Source organism: Pseudorasbora parva, chromosome 25 (assembly GCF_024679245.1).
Source record: "Pseudorasbora parva isolate DD20220531a chromosome 25, ASM2467924v1, whole genome shotgun sequence".
NCBI lineage: Eukaryota > Metazoa > Chordata > Actinopteri > Cypriniformes > Gobionidae > Pseudorasbora > Pseudorasbora parva.
Genome location: NC_090196.1, coordinates 4,927,846 through 4,951,495, shown reverse-complemented (window position 1 = coordinate 4,951,495; position 23,650 = coordinate 4,927,846). Strand labels below are relative to the sequence as shown.

The following is a 23,650-nucleotide window of genomic DNA, read 5'->3' as shown; positions in this document are numbered from 1 at the left end:
TATATATATATATATATATATATATATATATATATATATATATATATATATATATATTTTTTTTTTTTTTTTTTGGTAAATCTGAGTATTGAGTCATACATTTTTAGAACATTTTAGAATTGTTTCCTAATGATTTTTTATATGAATATAATTTTCTTATTGCTCACATGCCCCTGATTGTATCTAACATGATTTTTTTTAAGTTCTATAACAAATAAGCAACTTTTCGGTCAATTGTCATACACAAAAATCACAGAATACCTAACAGGCACTCATATAGTTATAAAATATCTAACTTTACATAGGAGATTTTTACAAAACATAGTAGAGGATATACACCCCAACGTTCATCTACACAGTTAAAGAGATTAATTCATCAATATTTCCTCAAATAGTAAATTATTATATAATAATTTCCTGTGTAACAGGACTGACCATGGCATGACAGGATGGACTTTATGGATTTCTTTAATACAGAAAAAGTTGTTTCGTGTTCTTTATTTAAGTTTTGATAAGCATTTCTATTTTTAATTATTATAATTTTATTGTTAATGTAATATTAGAATATGGTAAAGGACATAAAATAAGCACAATGTAAAATAACTGTGGTACCACATTATATTACTGCTCAGTAATAACAGGGTAATACTATGGTAATATCTACATTACTACTTAGGAAATTACATGGTAATAACAGAAATTGCATGTCATTTCCTATGATATTTCCTAGATAATAGAATGGTATCACCCTGTTTTTACCAAGCTGTAACATGAAGTGGTACTGTGATGGAAACCTTTTCTAACCTTGAAGGCCCTGATCCTGGAACTGGACCTACTGCCTGCCTAGATGTTTTCTGTTGCTCTCTCCATAATTTGCGCCTGTCTTTGGTCTAGCTCTTTCAACTCATGAATATTTTTCCTTCTTTCCTTTTTCTTCATCGATCTCTCCCTTTCTTTCTGAAGATGTTTCTCCTTTCTCACAGGACTGTGACAGGGCCTGATGGTCAACCATTTTAAACTGCCACACTGTAAAACATGATAGCCATGTTAAGTTATATGAACTTACTTTTAGTCTTTAACTCTAATTGTCATGATAAGTTTTGGAAATTTAACTCAAGTGTATAAGTTTTCAATAATTAAACTTACAGTAATACATTATGTTGACTTCTTGTGAGTTTTGTCTGGTTTGTCAGTGTTCATTTAACTCGTGTCTGTAAGTTAAACATTGGGGGAGGGGTGATACAGAGCAAAGACCGCGAAACACTGAGCAGTAATCGCCATTCGAGTTAGCCCAGCTGCCAGCTGGGGTTCTTACATGAATTCGTGTTGAGAAACAGAAAAATATACTTGGAAGGTGAGTTATTATCATTATCTGTAATTATAAATTGATAATGTTGCGATTTAATTCGTGTAAGTAGCACATTGATCGTGCTCCGCGAATTTAACACCACCTGGGTTTCCCTCACCAGTTCACTGCCAGATGCTAAAATAAATTGAATATATCGCTTTGGTTCACAGCTTATACGTAGTATTTTATTGTTTGGTGGTTATTATAAATGTATATAACGTTGCTGGAGCGAAAAGGCGCTGTTTTCCTTTGAACAAAGTCTAAAGCACACGGTGATGATCTGCAGGGTGTTTGATAATTGTACGTTATTGTAGGACTTAAAAGGATTAACAATCCGAAAATACGGGTTTATTTCTCATCTTTCACTCGCTTAATTTGTTTTAGTTTCGCCGCGTTATTCATTCTCTTGCTCTTCCACAGCCAGTCTGGGTTAAAGGGGGTCGCACACCGGACCGAAGATCAGCCCCGTGTCTCAGACCGGACGCACATTAACGTTATATAGGCTACGTGCGAGCTCAATTTTGAATCGACTTCTATCAGGAGAGCTGCACGATGGGTGTATCTTGTAGCACAGGGTGAAATCAGTAACGTTATGTACATTGACGATATGAGGAAAATATAATATACATTTAATATAAAACTGAAATGGAGCTCTGTGGTGCGGCAGGATTTTGAACAACTTGCTGAGTCGCCGCGGACAGGCGCCGAATGCCGCCGCCGGTGTGAAAACGCATTGAAAATTCGGCATAGCAGACTCGCCAACGTATTTACGGTCAAGTGCTTTGTTGTGAAAAATTTCACAAATCAAGATTACACTGGTTTCAGTCTTCTAAGTGACCAACTTTTGGAGATATAACGTTACGCAATATAAAATGAATAGTCATTGTGGGGAAAAAAAGCAGTTTCGGACCGGAGGACCGCATCACTAGAATTCACAAATCATGAACTATGACAACAACTATTATTTTGCATGTCTACGACTGCGCACGGGGGATTTATGGCCAAACTAAATCTGAATATCGAACCGCAAGCTATCTTTACTGCGGTTTGAAAACAATGTTTTTGAATTTTAAAGACGTGGCGCGGCCGACCCCCTTTAGTCTGGCGCGCACTGCAAAAACGTCAGTCGATTGTAGACTGTCTGCTGCTTATTATTGTCCTTTATCATAGTGACATTTTTTCGAATCAAGTATTATTGGACCTTTTCTATCATTTTATTATTATGGAAGCCCATTTCCACTAAATAAAAAAAAAATAAAAAGGGTAATTGCGACATTATCTCAGAATTCTGACGTTATTTTTCTCACAATTGCGAGTTATAAAGTCACAATTCTGGGATATAAACTCGCAATTGCTGTGATATAAAGTCAGAATTCTGACAGAGAAAAAAGTCAGAATTGTGAGATAAAAAGTCGTAATTACTCTTTTTATTTTTTTTTATTTAGTGGCGGAAACGGGCTTCCATATTTTATAGACCAAATCTATTACATGTCTTTTAAATTAGGATTGAAACTGTGCTTTTTGTTTTAGGTTCATGGTGAAACCCTAGATGTCATTATGAAGGGAGTGCCTGTTGGACTTCTTATTGGAGATGAAGGTGTCCTGCATGATGCTTTTCCTTCTGATGTATTTAATGTGGCTGTGGGGGTAGAGGAGAAGATTGTTCTTCATGACCTCAAAGATGTAAAAAGGATAAAGATGTCGTTCCACACACGTAAGACCTCCGCTCACCTTCGGAACACAGTTTAAGATATTTTATATTTAGTTTGTGAGCTTTCTGTCTCTTCATTGAAAACGTATGCACAGTATACTGTCCCTTTCCAGAAGGGCCAGAAAGGTAATAAAAACATCATCAAAGTAGTTCATATGTGACATCAGTGGGTTAGTTAGAGTCTCCTGAAGCATCGAAAATACATTTTGGTCCCAAAGTAACAAAACCTTTGACTTTAATCAGCATTGTCTCCCGTGTTTGTTTTCAATCCGTGTTCGCGACTGCGCAGTGACGCTGCTGATGTGTTATCTGGTGCGCAAGCTTCGTTTGTAGTCTGAGGGAGACTGGAGTCGCAAACGCGGATTGAAAACAAACGCGGAAGAGAAGACAATGCTGAATAAAAACGTAGTTTTTGTTATTTTGGGACCAAAATGTATTTTTGATGCTTCAAGAGATTCTAACTAACTCACAGATGTCTCATATGGACTACTTTGATAATGTTTTAATTAGTTTCTGGACATGGACAGTATACTGTGCATACGTTTTCAATGGAGAACAAAGGTCTTAACGGTGTGGAACGACATTAGGGTGAGTCATTAAAGGACTACTCCGGTGAGAAATGAACCTAGGGGTAATTAACAGATGGTTACAGAGTAGATCGTTCTCTGGGATGCGTTTTCATGGAAATCGAATGTAAAGAGTTTTATCTTTAAAAACAGATTAGCTTATAACACTAGTCTATGGGGCACAGAGTAGTGAAATTAAATCGCTAGTTAATACCACTAACAAGGCTCAAAATAGCCTCACACTAACACAGTGGCATAATGAGGATCCCTACATGCAAACCGAAGCATTGAGAACTTTGTAAGAGTACAAACAGTTTAATAAGAAGACACTTTATAAACACAGTGCATTACACGTTCACGGACAGGCGCCATCTTGGAAAACAGTCTCGACTCATCGAGCGACGAGAGCTCTGCTAAGTGATGAACTGTGATTTAGGAATCTCATATGGTCCGTTGTTTCCGGAAGAAAACACTGAACACAACAGAGAAAATAAATAAATAAAAATAAAAATGTCCATGTTATTACATTTCACAAACTTAATTCCTATCGACCAGCTCACTTAGAACAGCGCTCGTAGATCGATTCATCGAGACTGTTTTCCAAGATGGTGCCTGTCCGTGAACGCGTTAGGCACTATGTTTACAACGTATCTTCTTATTAAACTGTTTGTACTCTTACAAAGTTCTCAATGCTTCGGTTAGCATGTAGGTACCCTCATTATGCTGCCGTGTTAGTTTGAGGCTATTTTGAGCCTTGTTAGTGGTATTAACTAGCGATTTAATTTCACTACCCTGTGCCCCATAGACAAGCATTATAAGCTAATCTGTTTTTAGAGATAAAACTCTTTACATTCGATTTCCATGAAAACGCATCCCAGAGAACGATCTACTCTGTAACCAACTGTTAATTACCCCTAGGTTCATTTCTCACCGGAGTTGTCCTTTAATGACATAAAGGGTTAGTTCACCCAAAAATGTAAATTAAGTCAATGACCAAGTATTGCTCAAATCATTCCAAGGTCAAAAATGTATCAGCTTGTTCATACAGTGTACACTCATATTCTTTAAAAGAAATTGACAAGCAGTTATTTTGTCATTACATGGCCCACCACTCTATATATATTTCCACAATTCATGTCTTTTTTCTACTCCCCTCCCGTACTTTTTCTAAACCTCTTTTATACCATTCATCTTTGTTCTGCATATTGGAGAAACTGATGTTGATGAAATAGAAGCACCTTTCTTCTTAACAGGTTCCAATGAGCAATTTTTTCATGAATTGTATTCTAAAACAATGTTAAAGTTTGTGCAACATTGAACTTGTTTCAATAAAATTGAATTATTTTTGAGCAGACCAGTTATGTTGATTCATTATGAGCTGATGTGAGTTTTCAATCATTTAACAAAGTTGTTTTAACTCAAGGAATCAAGTTGAAACAACTATCAACGTTTGATTAACGTATAAAAGTAAGTTGTCTTAACTCAGAGGATCAAGTTGAAACAACTATCAATGTTTGATAAACGTATAAAAGTAAGTTGTCTTAACTCAGAGGATCAAGTTGAAACAACTATCAATGTTTGATTAACGTATAAAAGTAAGTTGTCTTAACTCAGAGGATCAAGTTGAAACAACAAATTTTCATTAGTTATATAACTTGTTAAACATAACATTTTGAGCTGAAACAAAGAATGTCTTTAAGTTCAGTTGACTCACGTTTTTAAGGCAGCAGGTGAACTTTCGTTTCTAAGTTTAACAGACTTGAAATGTTTTACAGTGCATTAATCAGCCTCCCAGCATAAAAACTGTAAAAGGGATAGTTCACCCAAAAATGAAAATTTGATGTTTATCTTCTTACCCCCAGGGCATCCAAGATGTAGGTGTGTTAGTTTATTCAGTAGAACACAAATGAAGATTTTTAATCTTTCACTCAGGGCCATTTTTTGGGGGATTTCTGCCTGGATTTGGCCTACCCAAATTGAAAAGCTTCCCATACACACATACAGTGGTCTATGTTCAAAATTTTAGTGTCGTTTTAAAGGAAACCCTGTGAAGTTACATAAAACACTGCTAAAAGTGATAAACATGTAAGTATATGTTGTCTAATGGGTCCTGCACACTGTGCGATTTTTCAAAATCCTTTGCGAATGTCCCTTGTCAGACTGTACGAACATGATCCCCGATGTAAGCCATGTCACACTGTAAGATCTCAGTTGGCATTAATGTCAGACTGCACGATAGTTAAGGCGCGCTAAAAACGGATGCGCGCAAGAAATCTCACCCGGAGCTTTATATCATCAATGAATGACGCGTTGGGTGACAGTGAGCTGCATTACACGCGGGACTGAAATGCTGGCTACAAATAAATTTCTAGCTCTCGTTTTGGTCATAGTTTGTCTTGAAAAACTGAGATATTTGACTGTCGTTGTAGGAGAAGTCAGACCGCAGGATTCTGTGCCAAATCTTCTGACACTGCCAGAATTTCGTCTGAGGTAAAATTTGATCGCAGCGCTCATTAATCGGCTGCCGGTGAACATGTCAAACTAACGACCAAAGACGTCAGATTTTAGCCTAGGAACTGAGGAATCTTTTAAGATTTGCTAAATTTGTCTCAGACGGCCAAATCGTGGGCAAAATCGCACAGTGTGCACCCGGCTTAAGCTGTAATAACCTTCTTAAGCCTTCTTAGCGGCGGGTTTTGTGGCCTTCTTGGGTGATTTCTTGGCGGCTTTGGGCTTTTTTGCCGCTGCGCTCTTGGGCTTCTTGGCGGCAGCGGGTTTCTTGGCCGCGGGCTTCTTCGCTTTAGGAGCCGCTTTCTTGGCTGGCTTCTTCTTGGTCTCGGCTTGCTGCTTGTTGAGCTTGAATGAGCCCGAGGCGCCGGTCCCCTTGACCTGCACCAGGGTGCCTTTAGTCACCAGGCCCTTGATGGCGATCTTGACGCGGGAGTTGTTCTTCTCCACGTCGTAGCCGCTGGCGGCGAGAGCTTTCTTCAGGGCGGCGAGGGACACGCCACTCCTCTCCTTGGACGCGGACACAGCTTTGACGATGAGCTCGCCGACGCCTGGACCTGCTTTCTTAGCCTTCGCGGCAGACTTCTTCTTAGGCACTTTGGCCGGTGCTGGGGCGCTTTCTGGCATCTTTCTCTGATCGGATCTAAAGTCTTTCAAATGCTGTTCTGGTTTCAGAAATGAATCCAATAATAACCAACTGCAGAACCGCAGATCCCATATACATCACTCACAACGGTCTGAGGACAACAGCGCCAAGCCACAGTCTCATGCCAGAAGTGGGCGGAGTTAACGAACACTAAACAATCGGCACAACGGAAGAAGAGAACACGGTAAACAGCTGTTTTGTGTTGTGGTTTTAATCTATCAAGTTTATTCGTGTTGTGTATTTGATCCATCGTTGTTGTATTAACACTTCAGAACGTGGCTCTATTTTTTTCTAATGTGCTCTGCTTTACAATGTCTATCGCGTCTGTGTATATGGTCCTGCTTTAAGTAACATAATTGTTTGTGATTTTACTTGGCGCCGTATTTTTTATTTGCTTTTATCTGATACTGACCAGTGTTTCATGTGTTTTTCCCACTAATTTATAGAGGCATTACGATTTGGAGAGGATCAGCTTTACTTCATGTACATCAATGCAAGACATTCTGCAACAGTTTCTACTGCCCAGTGTTTTAAACTGACCAGATGGCACAGTACACCTTCAAATTCACTTCAAAAAGCAGCTGTCCATGGAGGTATGAAGGTTTTTAGTTATTTGTTTATACACACTGTGTATATATAATTACAAAAGAGACAACAAATAAATACTATTTCTTGTCACTGTGTATTACACAGTGACAAGAAATAGTATTTATTTGTTGTCTCTTTTGAATTAGTTGGTTATAAAGTTATATATATAACTTTATGCAACAAAATCAAACAGATATATATAATGCTTGGCTGTGTATTTAATTTAATTTTAATAGGACACATTCAAACACATGAAATAGTGTTTGTATTTTGTTAGCTTAAGCACTTTATATATATATATATATATATAAAGTGCTTAAGCTAACAAAATACAAACACTATTTCATGTGTTTGAATGTGTCCTATTAAAATTAAATTAAATACACAGCCAAGCATTATATATATCTGTTTGATTTTGTTGCAGTAAATTGACAATCAGAATGTCACCCCAGTAGCCTGACAAGCCAGACCCACATCAAGATGTTTGGTCAGGAAACTCACCATTGACAGCTCAATCTGAGGGGCGGATAAACGGTTGTCTTTCAAACTCCCTCTGCACGCGATAGGATAGCGCTACACCAACCAGAGCAACGAAGGTGAAGCAGAGCTCGCTGACTGATTAAACATTTATTTTAATTTATATAACATGATATTGATTAAACATATACGGTCGGCTAAACTCTGAACACATCTTCCCTTCTTAAGAATGACTTCAGTGCCCCTCTTTGTTCTTTTCTCAGAGAAAAGCTTAACTCCAAGTCTTCCAGAGTCTCGGTCAAAGCTGACAGCCGTTCGCCAGTTTCTGTGTTTACTAGAAGCACGCAAACACAACTCAGCCGTCGTCATTATGGCCCCGCCCGCCGACTCTATACACGATGTGATTGGGCCGTCCAGATTTTGAGGAATACAGCTCAGAAGGGTTTTGAGAGTTCCTAGACGACACTTGCGGGCAAATTAAATTTGCTGCCGCTAGGGTGCGTCTAGATTTCTAGGCTATCACCCCAGGACAATGGAAGCTGATCAAAAACAAGGTTAGTTTTAAAAGGCTCTAATAAAGACATGAGCTACTTATACAGATAGTGTGTTGTTATATGTCACATTTTCCAGGAATGTTCTATAGTTCTATTCTATAATGTTCGATTGTTTTAGACTGTTCCACAACAGTTGGATGGCTCTATTGACAGTATCTTCATGTTAATGGTAAGAAAATATAGACATGAGAAACTGAATTTCACAACTTTATTATACAAGCTACATCCTGACTTCAACACACGATACTGTTAAAACACCAACATTTCATCCTATTTTTTTGTACCCTTGTCTCATGAAGGAGCCACGGATCACAGAAGAGGTCTGCACTGCAGTGTAAAGACTGTGGAACAACCAAAAGTGTTCAACAGTTTAGTGGAAGAGCCCTGATTTCTTTCACCTACAATAACACTACAATATAATCAGTATTACTGCAATACATATGAAGTATTACTGCAATACATATGAAGTATTACTGCAATACATATGAAGTATTACTGCAATACATATGAAGTATTACTACAATACATATGAAGTATTACTGCAATACATATGAAGTATTTCTGCAATACATATGAAGTATTACTACAATACATATGAAGTATTACTGCAATACATATGAAGTATTTCTGCAATACATATGAAGTATTTCTGCAATACATATGAAGTATTTCTGCAATACATATGAAGTATTACTGCAATACATATGAAGTATTACTACAATAATCCTGCAGTATTACTACAATACATATGAAGTATTACTGCAATACATATGAAGTATTACTGCAATACATATGAAGTATTACTGCAATACATATGAAGTATTACTGCAATACATATGAAGTATTACTGCAATACATATGAAGTATTACTGCAATACATATGAAGTATTTCTGCAATACATATGAAGTATTACTGCAATACTGCAGTATTACTACAATACATATGAAGTATTACTACAATACATGTGAAGTATTACTGCAATACATATGAAGTATTACTGCAATACATATGAAGTATTACTGCAATACATATGAAGTATTACTGCAATACATATGAAGTATTACTCCAATACATATGAAGTATTACTGCAATACATATGAAGTATTACTGCAATACATATGAAGTATTACTCCAATACATATGAAGTATTACTGCAATACATATGAAGTATTACTGCAATACATATGAAGTATTACTGCAATACATATGAAGTATTACTACAATACATATGAAGTATTACTACAATACATATGAAGTATTACTGCAATACATATGAAGTATTACTGCAATACATATGAAGTATTACTGCAATACATATGAAGTATTACTGCAATACATATGAAGTATTACTGCAATAATACTGCAGTATTACTGCAATACATATGAAGTATTACTGCAATACATATGAAGTATTACTGCAATACATATGAAGTATTACTACAATAATACTGCAGTATTACTACAATACATATGAAGTATTACTACAATACATATGAAGTATTACTGCAATACATATGAAGTATTACTGCAATACATATGAAGTATTACTGCAATACATATGAAGTATTACTGCAATACATATGAAGTATTACTACAATACATATGAAGTATTACTACAATACATATGAAGTATTTCTGCAATACATATGAAGTATTTCTGCAATACATATGAAGTATTTCTGCAATACATATGAAGTATTACTGCGATACATATGAAGTATTACTGCGATACATATGAAGTATTACTGTGATACATATGAAGTATTACTGCGATACATATGAAGTATTACTGCGATACATATGAAGTATTTCTGCGATACATATGAAGTATTTCTGCAATACATATGAAGTATTACTGCGATACATATGAAGTATTACTGCAATACATATGAAGTATTACTACAATACATATGAAGTATTACTGCAATACATATGAAGTATTACTGCAATACATATGAAGTATTACTACAATACATATGAAGTATTACTACAATACATATGAAGTATTACTGCAATACATATGAAGTATTACTGCAATACATATGAAGTATTACTGCAATAATACTGCAGTATTACTGCAATACATATGAAGTATTTCTGCAATACATATGAAGTATTACTGCGATACATATGAAGTATTACTGCAATACATATGAAGTATTACTGCAATACATATGAAGTATTACTGCAATACATATGAAGTATTACTACAATACATATGAAGTATTACTACAATACATATGAAGTATTACTGCAATACATATGAAGTATTACTGCAATAATACTGCAGTATTACTGCAATACATATGAAGTATTACTGCAATACATATGAAGTATTACTGCAATACATATGAAGTATTTCTGCAATACATATGAAGTATTACTGCAATACATATGAAGTATTACTGCAATACATATGAAGTATTACTACAATAATACTGCAGTATTACTACAATACATATGAAGTATTTCTGCAATACATATGAAGTATTACTGCAATACATATGAAGTATTACTGCAATACATATGAAGTATTTCTGCAATACATATGAAGTATTACTGCGATACATATGAAGTATTACTGCAATACATATGAAGTATTACTGCAATACATATGAAGTATTACTGCAATACATATGAAGTATTACTACAATACATATGAAGTATTACTGCAATACATATAAAGTATTACTGCAATACGTATGAAGTATTACTGCAATACATATGAAGTATTTCTGCAATACATATGAAGTATTACTGCGATACATATGAAGTATTACTGCAATACATATGAAGTATTACTGCAATACATATGAAGTATTACTGCAATACGTATGAAGTATTACTGCAATACATATGAAGTATTTCTGCAATACATATGAAGTATTACTGCGATACATATGAAGTATTACTGCAATACATATGAAGTATTACTGCAATACATATGAAGTATTACTGCGATACATATGAAGTATTACTGCAATACATATGAAGTATTACTACAATAATACTGCAGTATTACTACAATACATATGAAGTATTTCTGCAACACATATGAAGTATTACTGCAATACATATGAAGTATTACTGCAATACATATGAAGTATTTCTGCAATACATATGAAGTATTACTGCGATACATATGAAGTATTACTACAATACATATGAAGTATTTCTGCAACACATATGAAGTATTACTGCAATACATATGAAGTATTACTGCAATACATATGAAGTATTACTGCAATACATATGAAGTATTACTACAATACATATGAAGTATTACTACAATACATATGAAGTATTACTACAATACATATGAAGTATTACTACAATACATATGAAGTATTACTACAATACATATGAAGTATTACTGCAATACATATGAAGTATTACTGCAATACATATGAAGTATTACTGCAATACATATGAAGTATTACTGCAATACATATGAAGTATTACTGCAATACATATGAAGTATTACTGCAATACATATGAAGTATTACTACAATACATATGAAGTATTACTGCAATACATATGAAGTATTACTAATGAAGTATTACTACAATAATACTGCAGTATTACTACAATACATATGAAGTATTACTACTATACATATGAAGTATTACTACAATAATACTGCAGTATTACTGCGATACATATGAAGTATTACTGCAATACATACGAAGTATTACTACAATACATATGAAGTATTACCGCAATACATATGAAGTATTACTACAATACATATGAAGTATTGCTACAATACATATGAAGTATTACTGCAATACATATGAAGTATTACTACAATAATACTGCAGTATTACTACAATACATATGAAGTATTACTGCAATACATATGAAGTATTACTGCAATACATATGAAGTATTACTACAATAATACTGCAGTATTACTACAATACATATGAAGTATTACTGCAATACATATGAAGTATTACTGCAATACATAAGTATTACTACAATACATATGAAGTATTACTGCAATACATATGAAGTATTACTGCAATAATACTGCAGTATTACTACAATACATATGAAGTATTACTACAATAATACTGCAGTATTACTACAATACATATGAAGTATTACTGCAATACATATGAAGTATTACTACAATAATACTGCAGTATTACTACAATACATATGAAGTATTACTGCAATACATATGAAGTATTACTACAATAATACTGCAGTATTACTACAATACATATGAAGTATTACTACAATACATATGAAGTATTACTGCAATACATATGAAGTATTACTACAGTACATATGAAGTATTACTGCAATACATATGAAGTATTACTGCAATACATATGAAGTATTACTGCAATAATACTGCAGTATTACTACAATACATATGAAGTATTACTACAATACATATGAAGTATTACTGCAATACATATGAAGTATTTCTGCAATACATATGAAGTATTACTACAATACATATGAAGTATTACTACAATACATATGAAGTATTTCTGCAATACATATGAAGTATTACTGCAATACATATGAAGTATTTCTGCAATACATATGAAGTATTACTACAATACATATGAAGTATTACTACAATACATATGAAGTATTACTACAATACATATGAAGTATTTCTGCAATACATATGAAGTATTACTACAATACATATGAAGTATTACTACAATACATATGAAGTATTACCGCAATACATATGAAGTATTACTGCAATACATATGAAGTATTACTGCAATACATATGAAGTATTACTGCAATACATATGAAGTATTACTACAATACATATGAAGTATTACTGCAATACATATGAAGTATTACTGCAATACATATGAAGTATTACTACAATACATATGAAGTATTACTGTAAAAAATTGTGTCGTAAAATAACGGTAATCTACTGGCAGCTGTGGTTCCAGCAATGTACTGTTAATTTACAGCCCTCTACTGTTTATATACAGCTCTCATTTTTTTACAGTATTTTACCGTAATACCATGAAGGGTAACTTTTAATTTGGAAAACTGATCGCTTCAAACAGTTCTCATTTTAAAACTAGTATTTATAGGTGTTTGTATCGTAAAACTTCATTTGAGTCATTTCACATGTGTAAGGTGTAGTAGTAAAATGATTTAGAAACGTGACTTTAACTTCAATCTTTGCGGTTCGTTGTGAGCAATAGCACACACGTATGTGATAAATTACTCAACAAACGGCTCATAACTGCATCAGCAAACACAGTCACTGCCGTTAAAACAAGCATCAGGCATTCTCTGCTCATCCTGGACTGAAGCACAGGCTCTACTCTTCACAGCAATGGTAACCCACAAAACTAATGAATTCAACTAAAAAATCTCTTCTATATCATCTTGTGCAACAACACATAAACACAGGTCATTTTAATATTTACTCTCCTTATCAGTTACCTACTTTGCACAACTTTTTTCTATTAACTTTCACTAATATTTCAGTGAAAATATCTTGATTCATCTGGTAAATCTGACTGTTACGTTTTACAGTATATTACTGTTTTTCCTTGATTTAACGGTAATCTACTGGCAGCTCTGGTTCCAGTAAAGTGCAGTTTTTTTACAGTACTTTTCCGTAAATGAATTTACAGTTTCTTACTGTTAATTTACGGTTCCCACTGTGGGTTTTTTCATCTAACCCCTTTAACCCTTTTAACCCCACAGCAAAATCTTCAGTTTTAAATGAACACTGAAGAGTGTACACACTACAGAGTGTTAGAGTAATTGAAGCATTGATGAAGTTAATGAGATAATTAAGAGATTAATTAAGTGATAATTGAGAACACCTTTTAACAAGAATCACTGAAGGACAGAGAAACACAAGAACTACAACTGACTTCAGCCACAGCTTTATATGAAATCAACAGAAGATAAAAGAAGACATTAAATCTCTGAAGATCTCAGCAGAGGATTAAACAACTCCACAAACAGCATTACCAGCTTCACACATTACTAACCAGACTGACTTTATTTCTTTCAGACGTCTACAGAAGTTCTTATTGAGAATTATCTGATCTTTAGGTGTTGATGTTTAATATAAAATATTTAGTCACCCTTATCGTGATCAGTGTTTGCTTCAGTTGGGCTCTTGGCCCTTGACTTTGTAATGATAGTTTTTCTTTGTCTGCTATAACTGTGTTTCTTAAACACATTTATTGTAGCAAAAAAGCCAAGAAAAAAAATGGTCAGAAATGATTGACTATGTTTTGCTATAATTGTAATAGGATGTTTAGTTTGTTAATCTTGTCCAGTGTTTTTCCCTAAACAAACCCATACTTTTAAAAACACATATCGACTCTTATTTTACGTTATTAAACTGGGACCCTTCTGAATTTATCAACCACTGATTAGGAATTAGTTAAGAATGATTTATAAAGTCATGATTTTAACAAATTGTTTGCTCTCTGCTGTCATTTAGACTCGCATAGACATGAAGAATCAGCATATGAATCTCAACAATGGTGACAATCAATAAAAAAAAATGAACAGATCAACTCTGAACATCACAAAACACTACTCAAAGTCAACACAACAGCAGCAGCAAAATAAAGGCAAATAATAAGAATTAAAGACAATAACCAGGCTATTCAGCAGCATAATTTATTCGTGCCGCAATGCATGCTGGGAGTTTTGAGTGTCACCACGGCTGAGATTCATACGTCGATTCTTGATGTCTATGTGAGTCAGAGTGATTCAGATGTTTTGACCACAAGCTGTTCCCATGCTCTTCAAATTATCTGGTTGTTGCAATACTGATGTTCTAAAATTATATGGTTCAAGTTTTACAAAAAATTAAGCATCAGCTATATGTTTATAGATAAGACTAGTAAACTATTAGTGAATTAAACCATTATTAAATAGTCAACATAACCAACTCATGTTTTTTTCTCAGCTTTGCTTGCTAAATCAAATGTATTGAAAACAAACCTTACAGCAGCGAGAGAAAAACAAATGTTATTGTGTCAATGTTCAAGAGCCCAACTAAAGCAAACACTGATCACCATAATGGTAACGTCAGAAGAAACAATAAAACATCATCTGTTAATTCTCAATAAGAGCTTCTGTAGTCGTCTGACAGAAATAAAGTCAGTCTGGTTAGTAATGTGTGAAGCTGGTAATGCTGTTTGTGGAGTTGTTTAATCCTCTGATGAGATCTTCACAGATTTAATGTCTTCTCTTTATCTTCAGTTGATGAAATCAACTTTCTTCTGTTGATGTTTCTCTTTCCTTCGGTGATAACAGCAGGTGTTCATCAGTGTCTGAATTCACTCTCTTCTTTCCTCTCTCTCTGTCGAGTGGTTTATATCAGTGAACTAGTGTAGGGAATAGTGAATAAGGGAATAGAGAGTGATTTTGAACACAGCCTCTGAGTGTCGACTTTAAGTGTGTTAATTCACAGTATATTACTGTTGGCTATTTTCTCGAAAATGACAAATATTGCCCAGAATGCATTGTTTTCTACAGTATATTACTGTTTTAATGGAAAACAGCATTTTACTGTCAAAATGTGGCCGTTTTTTTACAGCATTTTTTTACAGTGTACTACAATACATATGAAGTATTACTACAATACATATGAAGTATTACTACAATACATATGAAGTATTACCGCAATACATATGAAGTATTACCGCAATACATATGAAGTATTACTACAATACATATGAAGTATTACTGCAATACATATGAAGTATTACTGCAATACATATGAAGTATTACTACAATACATATGAAGTATTACTGCAATACATATTAAGTATTACTACAATACATATGAAGTATTACTACAATACATATGAAGTATTACTGCAATACATATTAAGTATTACTACAATACATATGAAGTATTACTGCAATACATATTAAGTATTACTACAATACATATGAAGTATTACTGCAATACATATGAAGTATTACTACAATACATATGAAGTATTACTGCAATACATATGAAGTATTACTACAATACATATGAAGTATTACAGCAATACATATGAAGTATTACTACAATAATACTGCAGTATTACTACAATACATATGAAGTATTACTGCAATACATATGAAGTATTACTGCAATACATATGAAGTATTACTACAATACATATGAAGTATTACTACAATACATATGAAGTATTACTGCAATACATATGAAGTATTACTACAATACATATGAAGTATTACTGCAATACATATTAAGTATTACTACAATACATATGAAGTATTACTGCAATACATATGAAGTATTACTACAATACATATGAAGTATTACTGCAATACATATTAAGTATTACTACAATACATATGAAGTATTACTGCAATACATATGAAGTATTACTACAATACATATGAAGTATTACTGCAATACATATGAAGTATTACTGCAATACATATGAAGTATTACTACAATACATATGAAGTATTACTACAATACATATGAAGTATTACTACAATACATATGAAGTATTACTGCAATACATATGAAGTATTACTGCAATACATATGAAGTATTACTACAATACATATGAAGTATTTCTGCAATACATATGAAGTATTACTACAATACATATGAAGTATTACTACAATACATATGAAGTATTACTGCAATACATATGAAGTATTACTACAATACATATGAAGTATTACTGCAATACATATGAAGTATTACTGCAATACATATGAAGTATTACTGCAATACATATGAAGTATTACTACAATACATATGAAGTATTACTGCAATACATATGAAGTATTACTACAATACATATGAAGTATTACTACAATACATATGAAGTATTACTGCAATACATATGAAGTATTACTGCAATACATATGAAGTATTACTGCAATACATATGAAGTATTACTACAATACATATGAAGTATTACTGCAATACATATGAAGTATTACTACAATACATATGAAGTATTACTACAATACATATGAAGTATTACTGCAATACTGCAGTATTACTACAATACATATGAAGTATTACTGCAATACATATGAAGTATTACTACAATACATATGAAGTATTACTGCAATACATATGAAGTATTACTGCAATACATATAAAGTATTACTACAATACATATGAAGTATTTCTGCAATACATATGAAGTATTTCTGCAATACTGTCACATGCCTGTCTTGTCTTGTGTGCACATGTGGGTTTTGTGTTGTCGAGCATGTGCTCCTGTCATTGTCAGTTCCCTCCCCCTTGTTATCTGATTAGTGTTTATTGGCCCCACCTGTGTTCCCTGATTTCCTTTTGATTTCTTCCCTTTATAAGCTCCTTGTGTTTGTCAGTCTGGGTCGGATCGTTGTCTCGTCTACGTCTCCTGGGTCCCCGTGATTCCGTTGGTATATTTGAGTCTTTGGTTTATGTTTTATGATTATGTGTTTTTCCCCCCCTCGTGGGTTTTGTTTTGAGTTTGTTTTATTTTATAATAAATTATCATTTTCTGCACTTGAGTCCTCGCACCAGTTTTACTTTGTGTTAGACATGACAAATACATATGAAGTATTACTGCAATACATATGAAGTATTACTGCAATACATATGAAATATTTCTACAATACATATGAAGTATTACAACAATAATCCTGCAGTATTACTGCAATACATATGAAGTATTACTACAATACATATGAAGTATTACTACAATACATATGAAGTATTACAACAATAATCCTGCAGTATTACTGCAATACATATGAAGTATTACTACAATACTGCAATATAACTGGTTGTAGCAATACATAATACAACTAAAGTAAAATTACAAGACTACTGAAGTGCTGTCCAACATACAGTAAATATGACATTCTTTCATGTAAATACAATTGGAGTTATATTTAAAAAATATCCTGGCTACAAGATTTATGATAGCAATAAATAGCAGCCCAAACTGTACATTTATTAATGTTGAATTGTGTTGTAAATTGAACATTCTTGTCATAGAAGAGCAATAGATATAAGATAGGCAGCAGCTAGGATAGATAATATAAGACAGCAAATAGCAATAGGTGCTTTTAACACCAAGTGTAAATAGCTGTAAATGCTATTTACTAAGTGAAAATAGTGAAATATTTTGTTTACACCATATAAAAGTAGCAGTTCTTTGCAATGTGTTAATACTATTTATAGATATATTGCACCTCAGTATTTTGCATTAACAGGATGCAATAACAAAGTGTTAATGATTATATTGATTTAAATGATTAACTCACAAAAATATTTAGAAAAAAAGTTACCTGGTTGCCTTAAAATTTTGAGTTCATTGAAATTACATTTTTGAGTTAATACAATGAAATTTGTTTGTGATTCGTCAACCTTTATTAAAATATTATTAAAAGGGTCTTTAATTAGGGTCTCTATTAAAAGATTTTTTAAGCATATTGGGTAATTGTGTGTGTTTTATTTCTGATGACGCAGTGAAACATGCCAAATAGTGCTATTTTCATGATTTATCAAATTTTTTATGTAGTTTAGATACAATAATATTTTGAGTTTCCATTTATTAAACACATTTCTTTCGTTGTATCAACTCAAATGTTTAATTTCAATAAACTCAAAATTTTAAGGCAACCAGGTTACTTACTTTTTTAAGTTAAACCAACAAAAACCAACAATAATTTTTTTACAGTATGGATGCCGCCTTAATGGGACAAAAAAATCACTCCCTAACCCCATACCCAATAAATGCTTTTGTTATTATTAAACGGTTCATTAGGCACTTCATTTCCACATTTAGAAGATTTCAATTTTTTTGAAAGTAAATGCCTTTCGGATGCAAAAGGTGGATTTGAATCCCGGTCGCTCATGTCAAAACCAAGATCTTTAAACCTTACACTTTACTGACTACTGTAAATGTTGAAATATGATTGTTATACTTTCCCAAACAGGCATTGTTAGGGACCATTTTGCACTTGGTGTAATAGACAATCTGTTATACATTATCTCTGATGTTCTGATGTTTCAGCAAAAACAGTTGCGACAACTGAAATTACAGTTTCAATAAATGTGCCAAAGTGTTTGAGAATAACTGAAACAAATATTCCATAAATATTTATGGATTATAACTTGTTCGAGAGATTTTGATCACTGAATGGATCATTTTGCATGTGATGGCTCACACGATGAGATAATGTTTATAAGTAGTAAAGGACAACTCATACGTTTTGATCAAGCCATGTACATTTAGTCATTGTGCAATAGACAATTGCTAACTCTTTTGCACATGTGCCAAAAAAGACACACAAAAAAAGCAATTTGCTTAATTTTATAGGCTAAGAATTTCTATTCTGATGAACAAGAGGCTCACTGTTCAGAGATGTGAACAATTATAGTTTTGATGGGGAAAAGTCTAATTCGAGATTTGAGCCAAAGCGACTGGGAAAAAGAGAACTGGGTAAAATATGCATCTCCAGATGGGGGCAGTAGTGCGACATCCAGGCTGCAAACTTCCGTTAAACCCCAAAAGAGGAAGAAGAACAAGGCGCCAAATTTTGTATCCATCCTTCACGAATACAGTGGGAAAGAGAATAAACATAAGTACAGGAATGAATCATGAATCTTAAAGGCAAAGGTGAGGATTATTTACTCTTTATATCTGTGAGTTAATGTAACGAACTCAATTTTCGCATATGACACTATAACTTACAAAATAGCCGAAATGTTTACCGTACACATAATAAACAGAAGGTATTTACTATTACATTTGAGTAACGTACACGTTCATGTTTACGGACGAGCTTTGTTGTCGTTGATATTATCACCTTGTTTAGTATAATTCTCTTATTAATGTGTTTTTTCTTTTATGTTTCCTTTCAGCAGCCGCGGAATCAAACACCAACAGGTAACGTTACATCAAAACACAGCTAAACGATAGTAAACACGCGGCTAACTGCGCACTAACAGTGAGTTCAAGAAGAGGGGACTTATAAAGCCGTTTCGACTTATATTCATTCACAAGATAGGAATTCTTGATGTCAACAATTCACTTTTCACTAGTTAAAATGCTAGCCTCATTCTTGATATCAGGAAGTAGTTTTCTACTAGTAACAGTGGCACATTTTGAGATCAATAATAACGTATTTAAGAACAGAAATATGAATTCTTTATGTGAAGAATTTAATTTCAACTGCTAAAATAATATTTTTATATCTATTTGTATTTTCACTAGAGAAATGTCATCATAGGCTGCTATTCAAATTCAGCTGTTGATTATCAGAATTCAATTCTGATATCAGTATAATTTCAGGCTCTTACTAGTAACAATAGCATTCATGATATCAGTAATTAACATTGTAACTAGAGGCAATTCAGTTGTTGATATCAAAAACGAATTGTTTTACTAGTAGCAATTAAATTGTTGATTATCAACTAATGTAAATGGGCAGCCTAAGGTGACATTTCACTAGTGAAAATACAAATACAGATGGCAAGAATTAGTTTTTACCAGTTTAAATTATTCTCGATATCAATAAATCATATTTTTGCACGTGACAACAACATTGTCATTACATATTCATATCCTGGGAATGAATAAAAGTCTAAATCGTTTGCCATAGTGCATATATATATATATTCTTGATATTAGCAATTGTGCTACTATCAAAAATCAGCATTTTTTTTCACATCAATAATTCGATTGTCACTAGAGACAATGTTAATTTCTGATATCATGAATGTGATTGTTACAAGTAAGAAAACCTTTTAGTTATCTGAAAGTACTCCTGAGTATTCAAATCCAGAAATACATCTTCAGATATAAGAAATACCAAATGTAACATGTTGAAATACATTTACAGATATCAATGTTAATTCTTTTAACTAGTGAAAATTGAGTTCATGATATCAGGAATATTTTTTTTTACTAGTAACAAAGAAGTTATTGATATGAAAATTGTATTTCTGATATGTGAAATTGAAATTTCAACTAGTAAGAAAATAATTCTTAATGTCATCAGCAATTGAATTTGAAAGGCAGCCTATGGTGACATTTCAGTAGTAAAAATACAGATATCAAGAATTATGGTGTTTACCAGTTGAAATTAAATTTCTTCATATCAACAATATTGTATTTCTTTCTAGGTGACATTCCAATGTATTGTACAAAACCTTTATTTTTCAGCAATTTGATTGTCACTAGTGAGTTTTCTGATATCATGCATGTGTGAATGTTATTGAATTTGCCAGCCTATGGTGACATTTAACTAGCAGAAAATAACATCCTGATTTCAAGAACTAGTCTAGCATTTTAATTAGTAAAAATTGAATTGATAATGAGAATTCATATCCTGGGCATGAATAAAAGCCAAAACTTGCCAAAAAATGGGTCCGTATTTATGAATGGACGAGATTACCGCTGATGTGCTATACTATTATATACACAGACAGTTTGTTCCCATTTTTGTGATTCTGTCAGGTAATTGAGAACTGCTATTTAGAGAATACAGTGTTTACCATTATAGTTGGTTGACAATTGTTTGTTAGAAACAAATGAATTGCTCTTTGCATGACATTTCTTCCCCTTCCCTTCGCTGGTCCTTAAACTGTCACTCCTCTTTTTGAGCATAGATCTGAACTTTGATGGTTGTAGTTCATGAATGCTTTGGAATACAGACCTAAGGCTTTTTTTTCATAGAAGATGCAGATTATTAGAGGCGTGAATGCAGCTTTAAAGGGGGGGGTGAAACACTCAGTTTCAGTCAATCTCATGTCAATCTTGAGTACCTATAGAGTAGTATTGCATCCTTCATATCTCCGAAAAGTCTTTAGTTTTATTATATTTATAAAAGAAATATGGGCTGTACAGAGTCTTTCCGGAAAAAAAACGAGCGCCTGGAGGCGTATCGTGTGGGCGGAGCTAAAGAATGACGATCGCGAACAAAGCGCTGACGTCCTCAAGCGTGGAGAAACCCATCGCTATCGATCTCAGCTAATAGATATGATCCAGAATCAAATCTGAGGCTGAAATAAATTGAACAGGAGAAACAGCAACAGCAGGACGTCCGTCTCTGTGGTATGGACTGTATTTAGTGGCCTGTCAACATTTGTGTGTCTTTACTCTCAGTTTATGAGGACATGATTCGGTTTATGGACTATTGTATGCGACTAAACCTTAGCAGTAGCAAGCAAAACGGTTTTGCACGTCAGACTAGTGTAACGTTATACAGAACAACAATGGAGTAACCGTTAGCGCATTTGAATGACGAAGCACGCGATCGTGTCGTTTACTGATGTTTACTCACGTGACGATAGCCAACAGCACAGACATCTGAAGCAGTTTTACTCACCGGCTGCTTCCAAAGCAGGACCGAACCTTTACCGCTGGGACGGCTCCGTCAAAAACACACTTCTTTGGTATGATTTGGTGAAGTCCTGTGACAGCAGTGGCGTGGAGATCCACTTTGAGACGTGACTGAAAGAAGCTTCCCGTCATTTCTGCGTTCAAATCGGTTCAAATGCAGCGCTGCCGTCCCAGAATGCTGTGCTGAAGCGTTGAAGTCGCTCGACGTCACCCATAGGAATAAAGTGGAGTGCTACGTGCCACATAAGTGTTCACGGACGACTGGATCTGCACCTGAGAGAGTGTTTACGGCGTGCATTTCCTCTCTCGCTCTAGTCACACACGCGCGCACCCTACCGGGAGAAGAGCCCGTACGGCCCATACAAGGACCTTCCGCTCTATTAACGTCAAGTCGACCCATACTCGAAAAAAACTCTCCGAAACTTGTGAGAAACGGGAAAGAGTTTTTTTGACACAGAAATACTCCATCAAACGCCTAACATTAGTTTTTGAAACTTTGACTATGTTTAGGATGGGAATCCAAGTCTTTAACAGTGTAAAAAGCTCAGTATGCATGAAACAGCATTTCACCCCCCCTTTAAAAAAAAGTGTACTATTATCATACACAATTTGTTCTGGCGCGTCCCCTTTACACTGAATGGGGATCAAACTGATTTGTGTTTTACCGAGAATCATTTCCTCCATTATCATCATCAGTGATGGAGATGCCATCAAGGTGTTTGTGCGGGTTCGGCCATTGACTCAAGGCACTGGGTTAACAACAGATGGCGATCACAGTCTGTGCTTGACTGTGACCTCACCGCACACCGTCAGACTGCACTGCAAACCAGAACCTCGGACCTTCACCTACGACCATGTCGCTGACATGGACACAAGCCAGGTGAGACGGTTTA

General features: G+C 33.9%; 2 protein-coding genes and 1 long non-coding RNA gene across 5 annotated transcripts in view; 2 read left to right on the top strand and 1 right to left on the bottom strand.

The window, feature by feature from the left end:
• Nucleotides 1-6,298: 6,298 nt before the first annotated feature.
• On the bottom strand, nucleotides 6,299-6,760 carry LOC137064400 (histone H1-like). The gene has a single exon (XM_067435727.1). It carries the CDS (start codon nucleotides 6,758-6,760, stop codon nucleotides 6,299-6,301), a length of 462 nt encoding a protein of 153 aa, XP_067291828.1.
• A 185-nt stretch (nucleotides 6,761-6,945) lies between these two features.
• On the top strand, nucleotides 6,946-7,819 carry LOC137065581 (uncharacterized). Its single transcript, XR_010901668.1, has 3 exons — nucleotides 6,946-6,963; nucleotides 7,228-7,372; nucleotides 7,792-7,819. It is a non-coding gene; the product is annotated as an uncharacterized lncRNA (long non-coding RNA).
• Nucleotides 7,820-19,894: 12,075 nt separating this feature from the next.
• kif15 (kinesin family member 15) overlaps nucleotides 19,895-23,650 on the top strand; it is an 87,660-nt gene continuing 83,904 nt past the window's right edge. For 2 of the 3 annotated variants that reach the window (XM_067436836.1, XM_067436834.1), the window contains exons 1-3: nucleotides 19,907-20,030; nucleotides 20,276-20,300; nucleotides 23,454-23,637. In XM_067436836.1, coding sequence (XP_067292937.1) covers nucleotides 20,012-20,030; nucleotides 20,276-20,300; nucleotides 23,454-23,637 — 228 coding nt within the window. In that variant the 5' untranslated portion in view covers nucleotides 19,907-20,011. Of the gene's footprint in view, nucleotides 20,031-20,275; nucleotides 20,301-23,453; nucleotides 23,638-23,650 lie in introns of all 3 variants that reach the window. The other variant, XM_067436835.1, reaches the window with a different exon arrangement.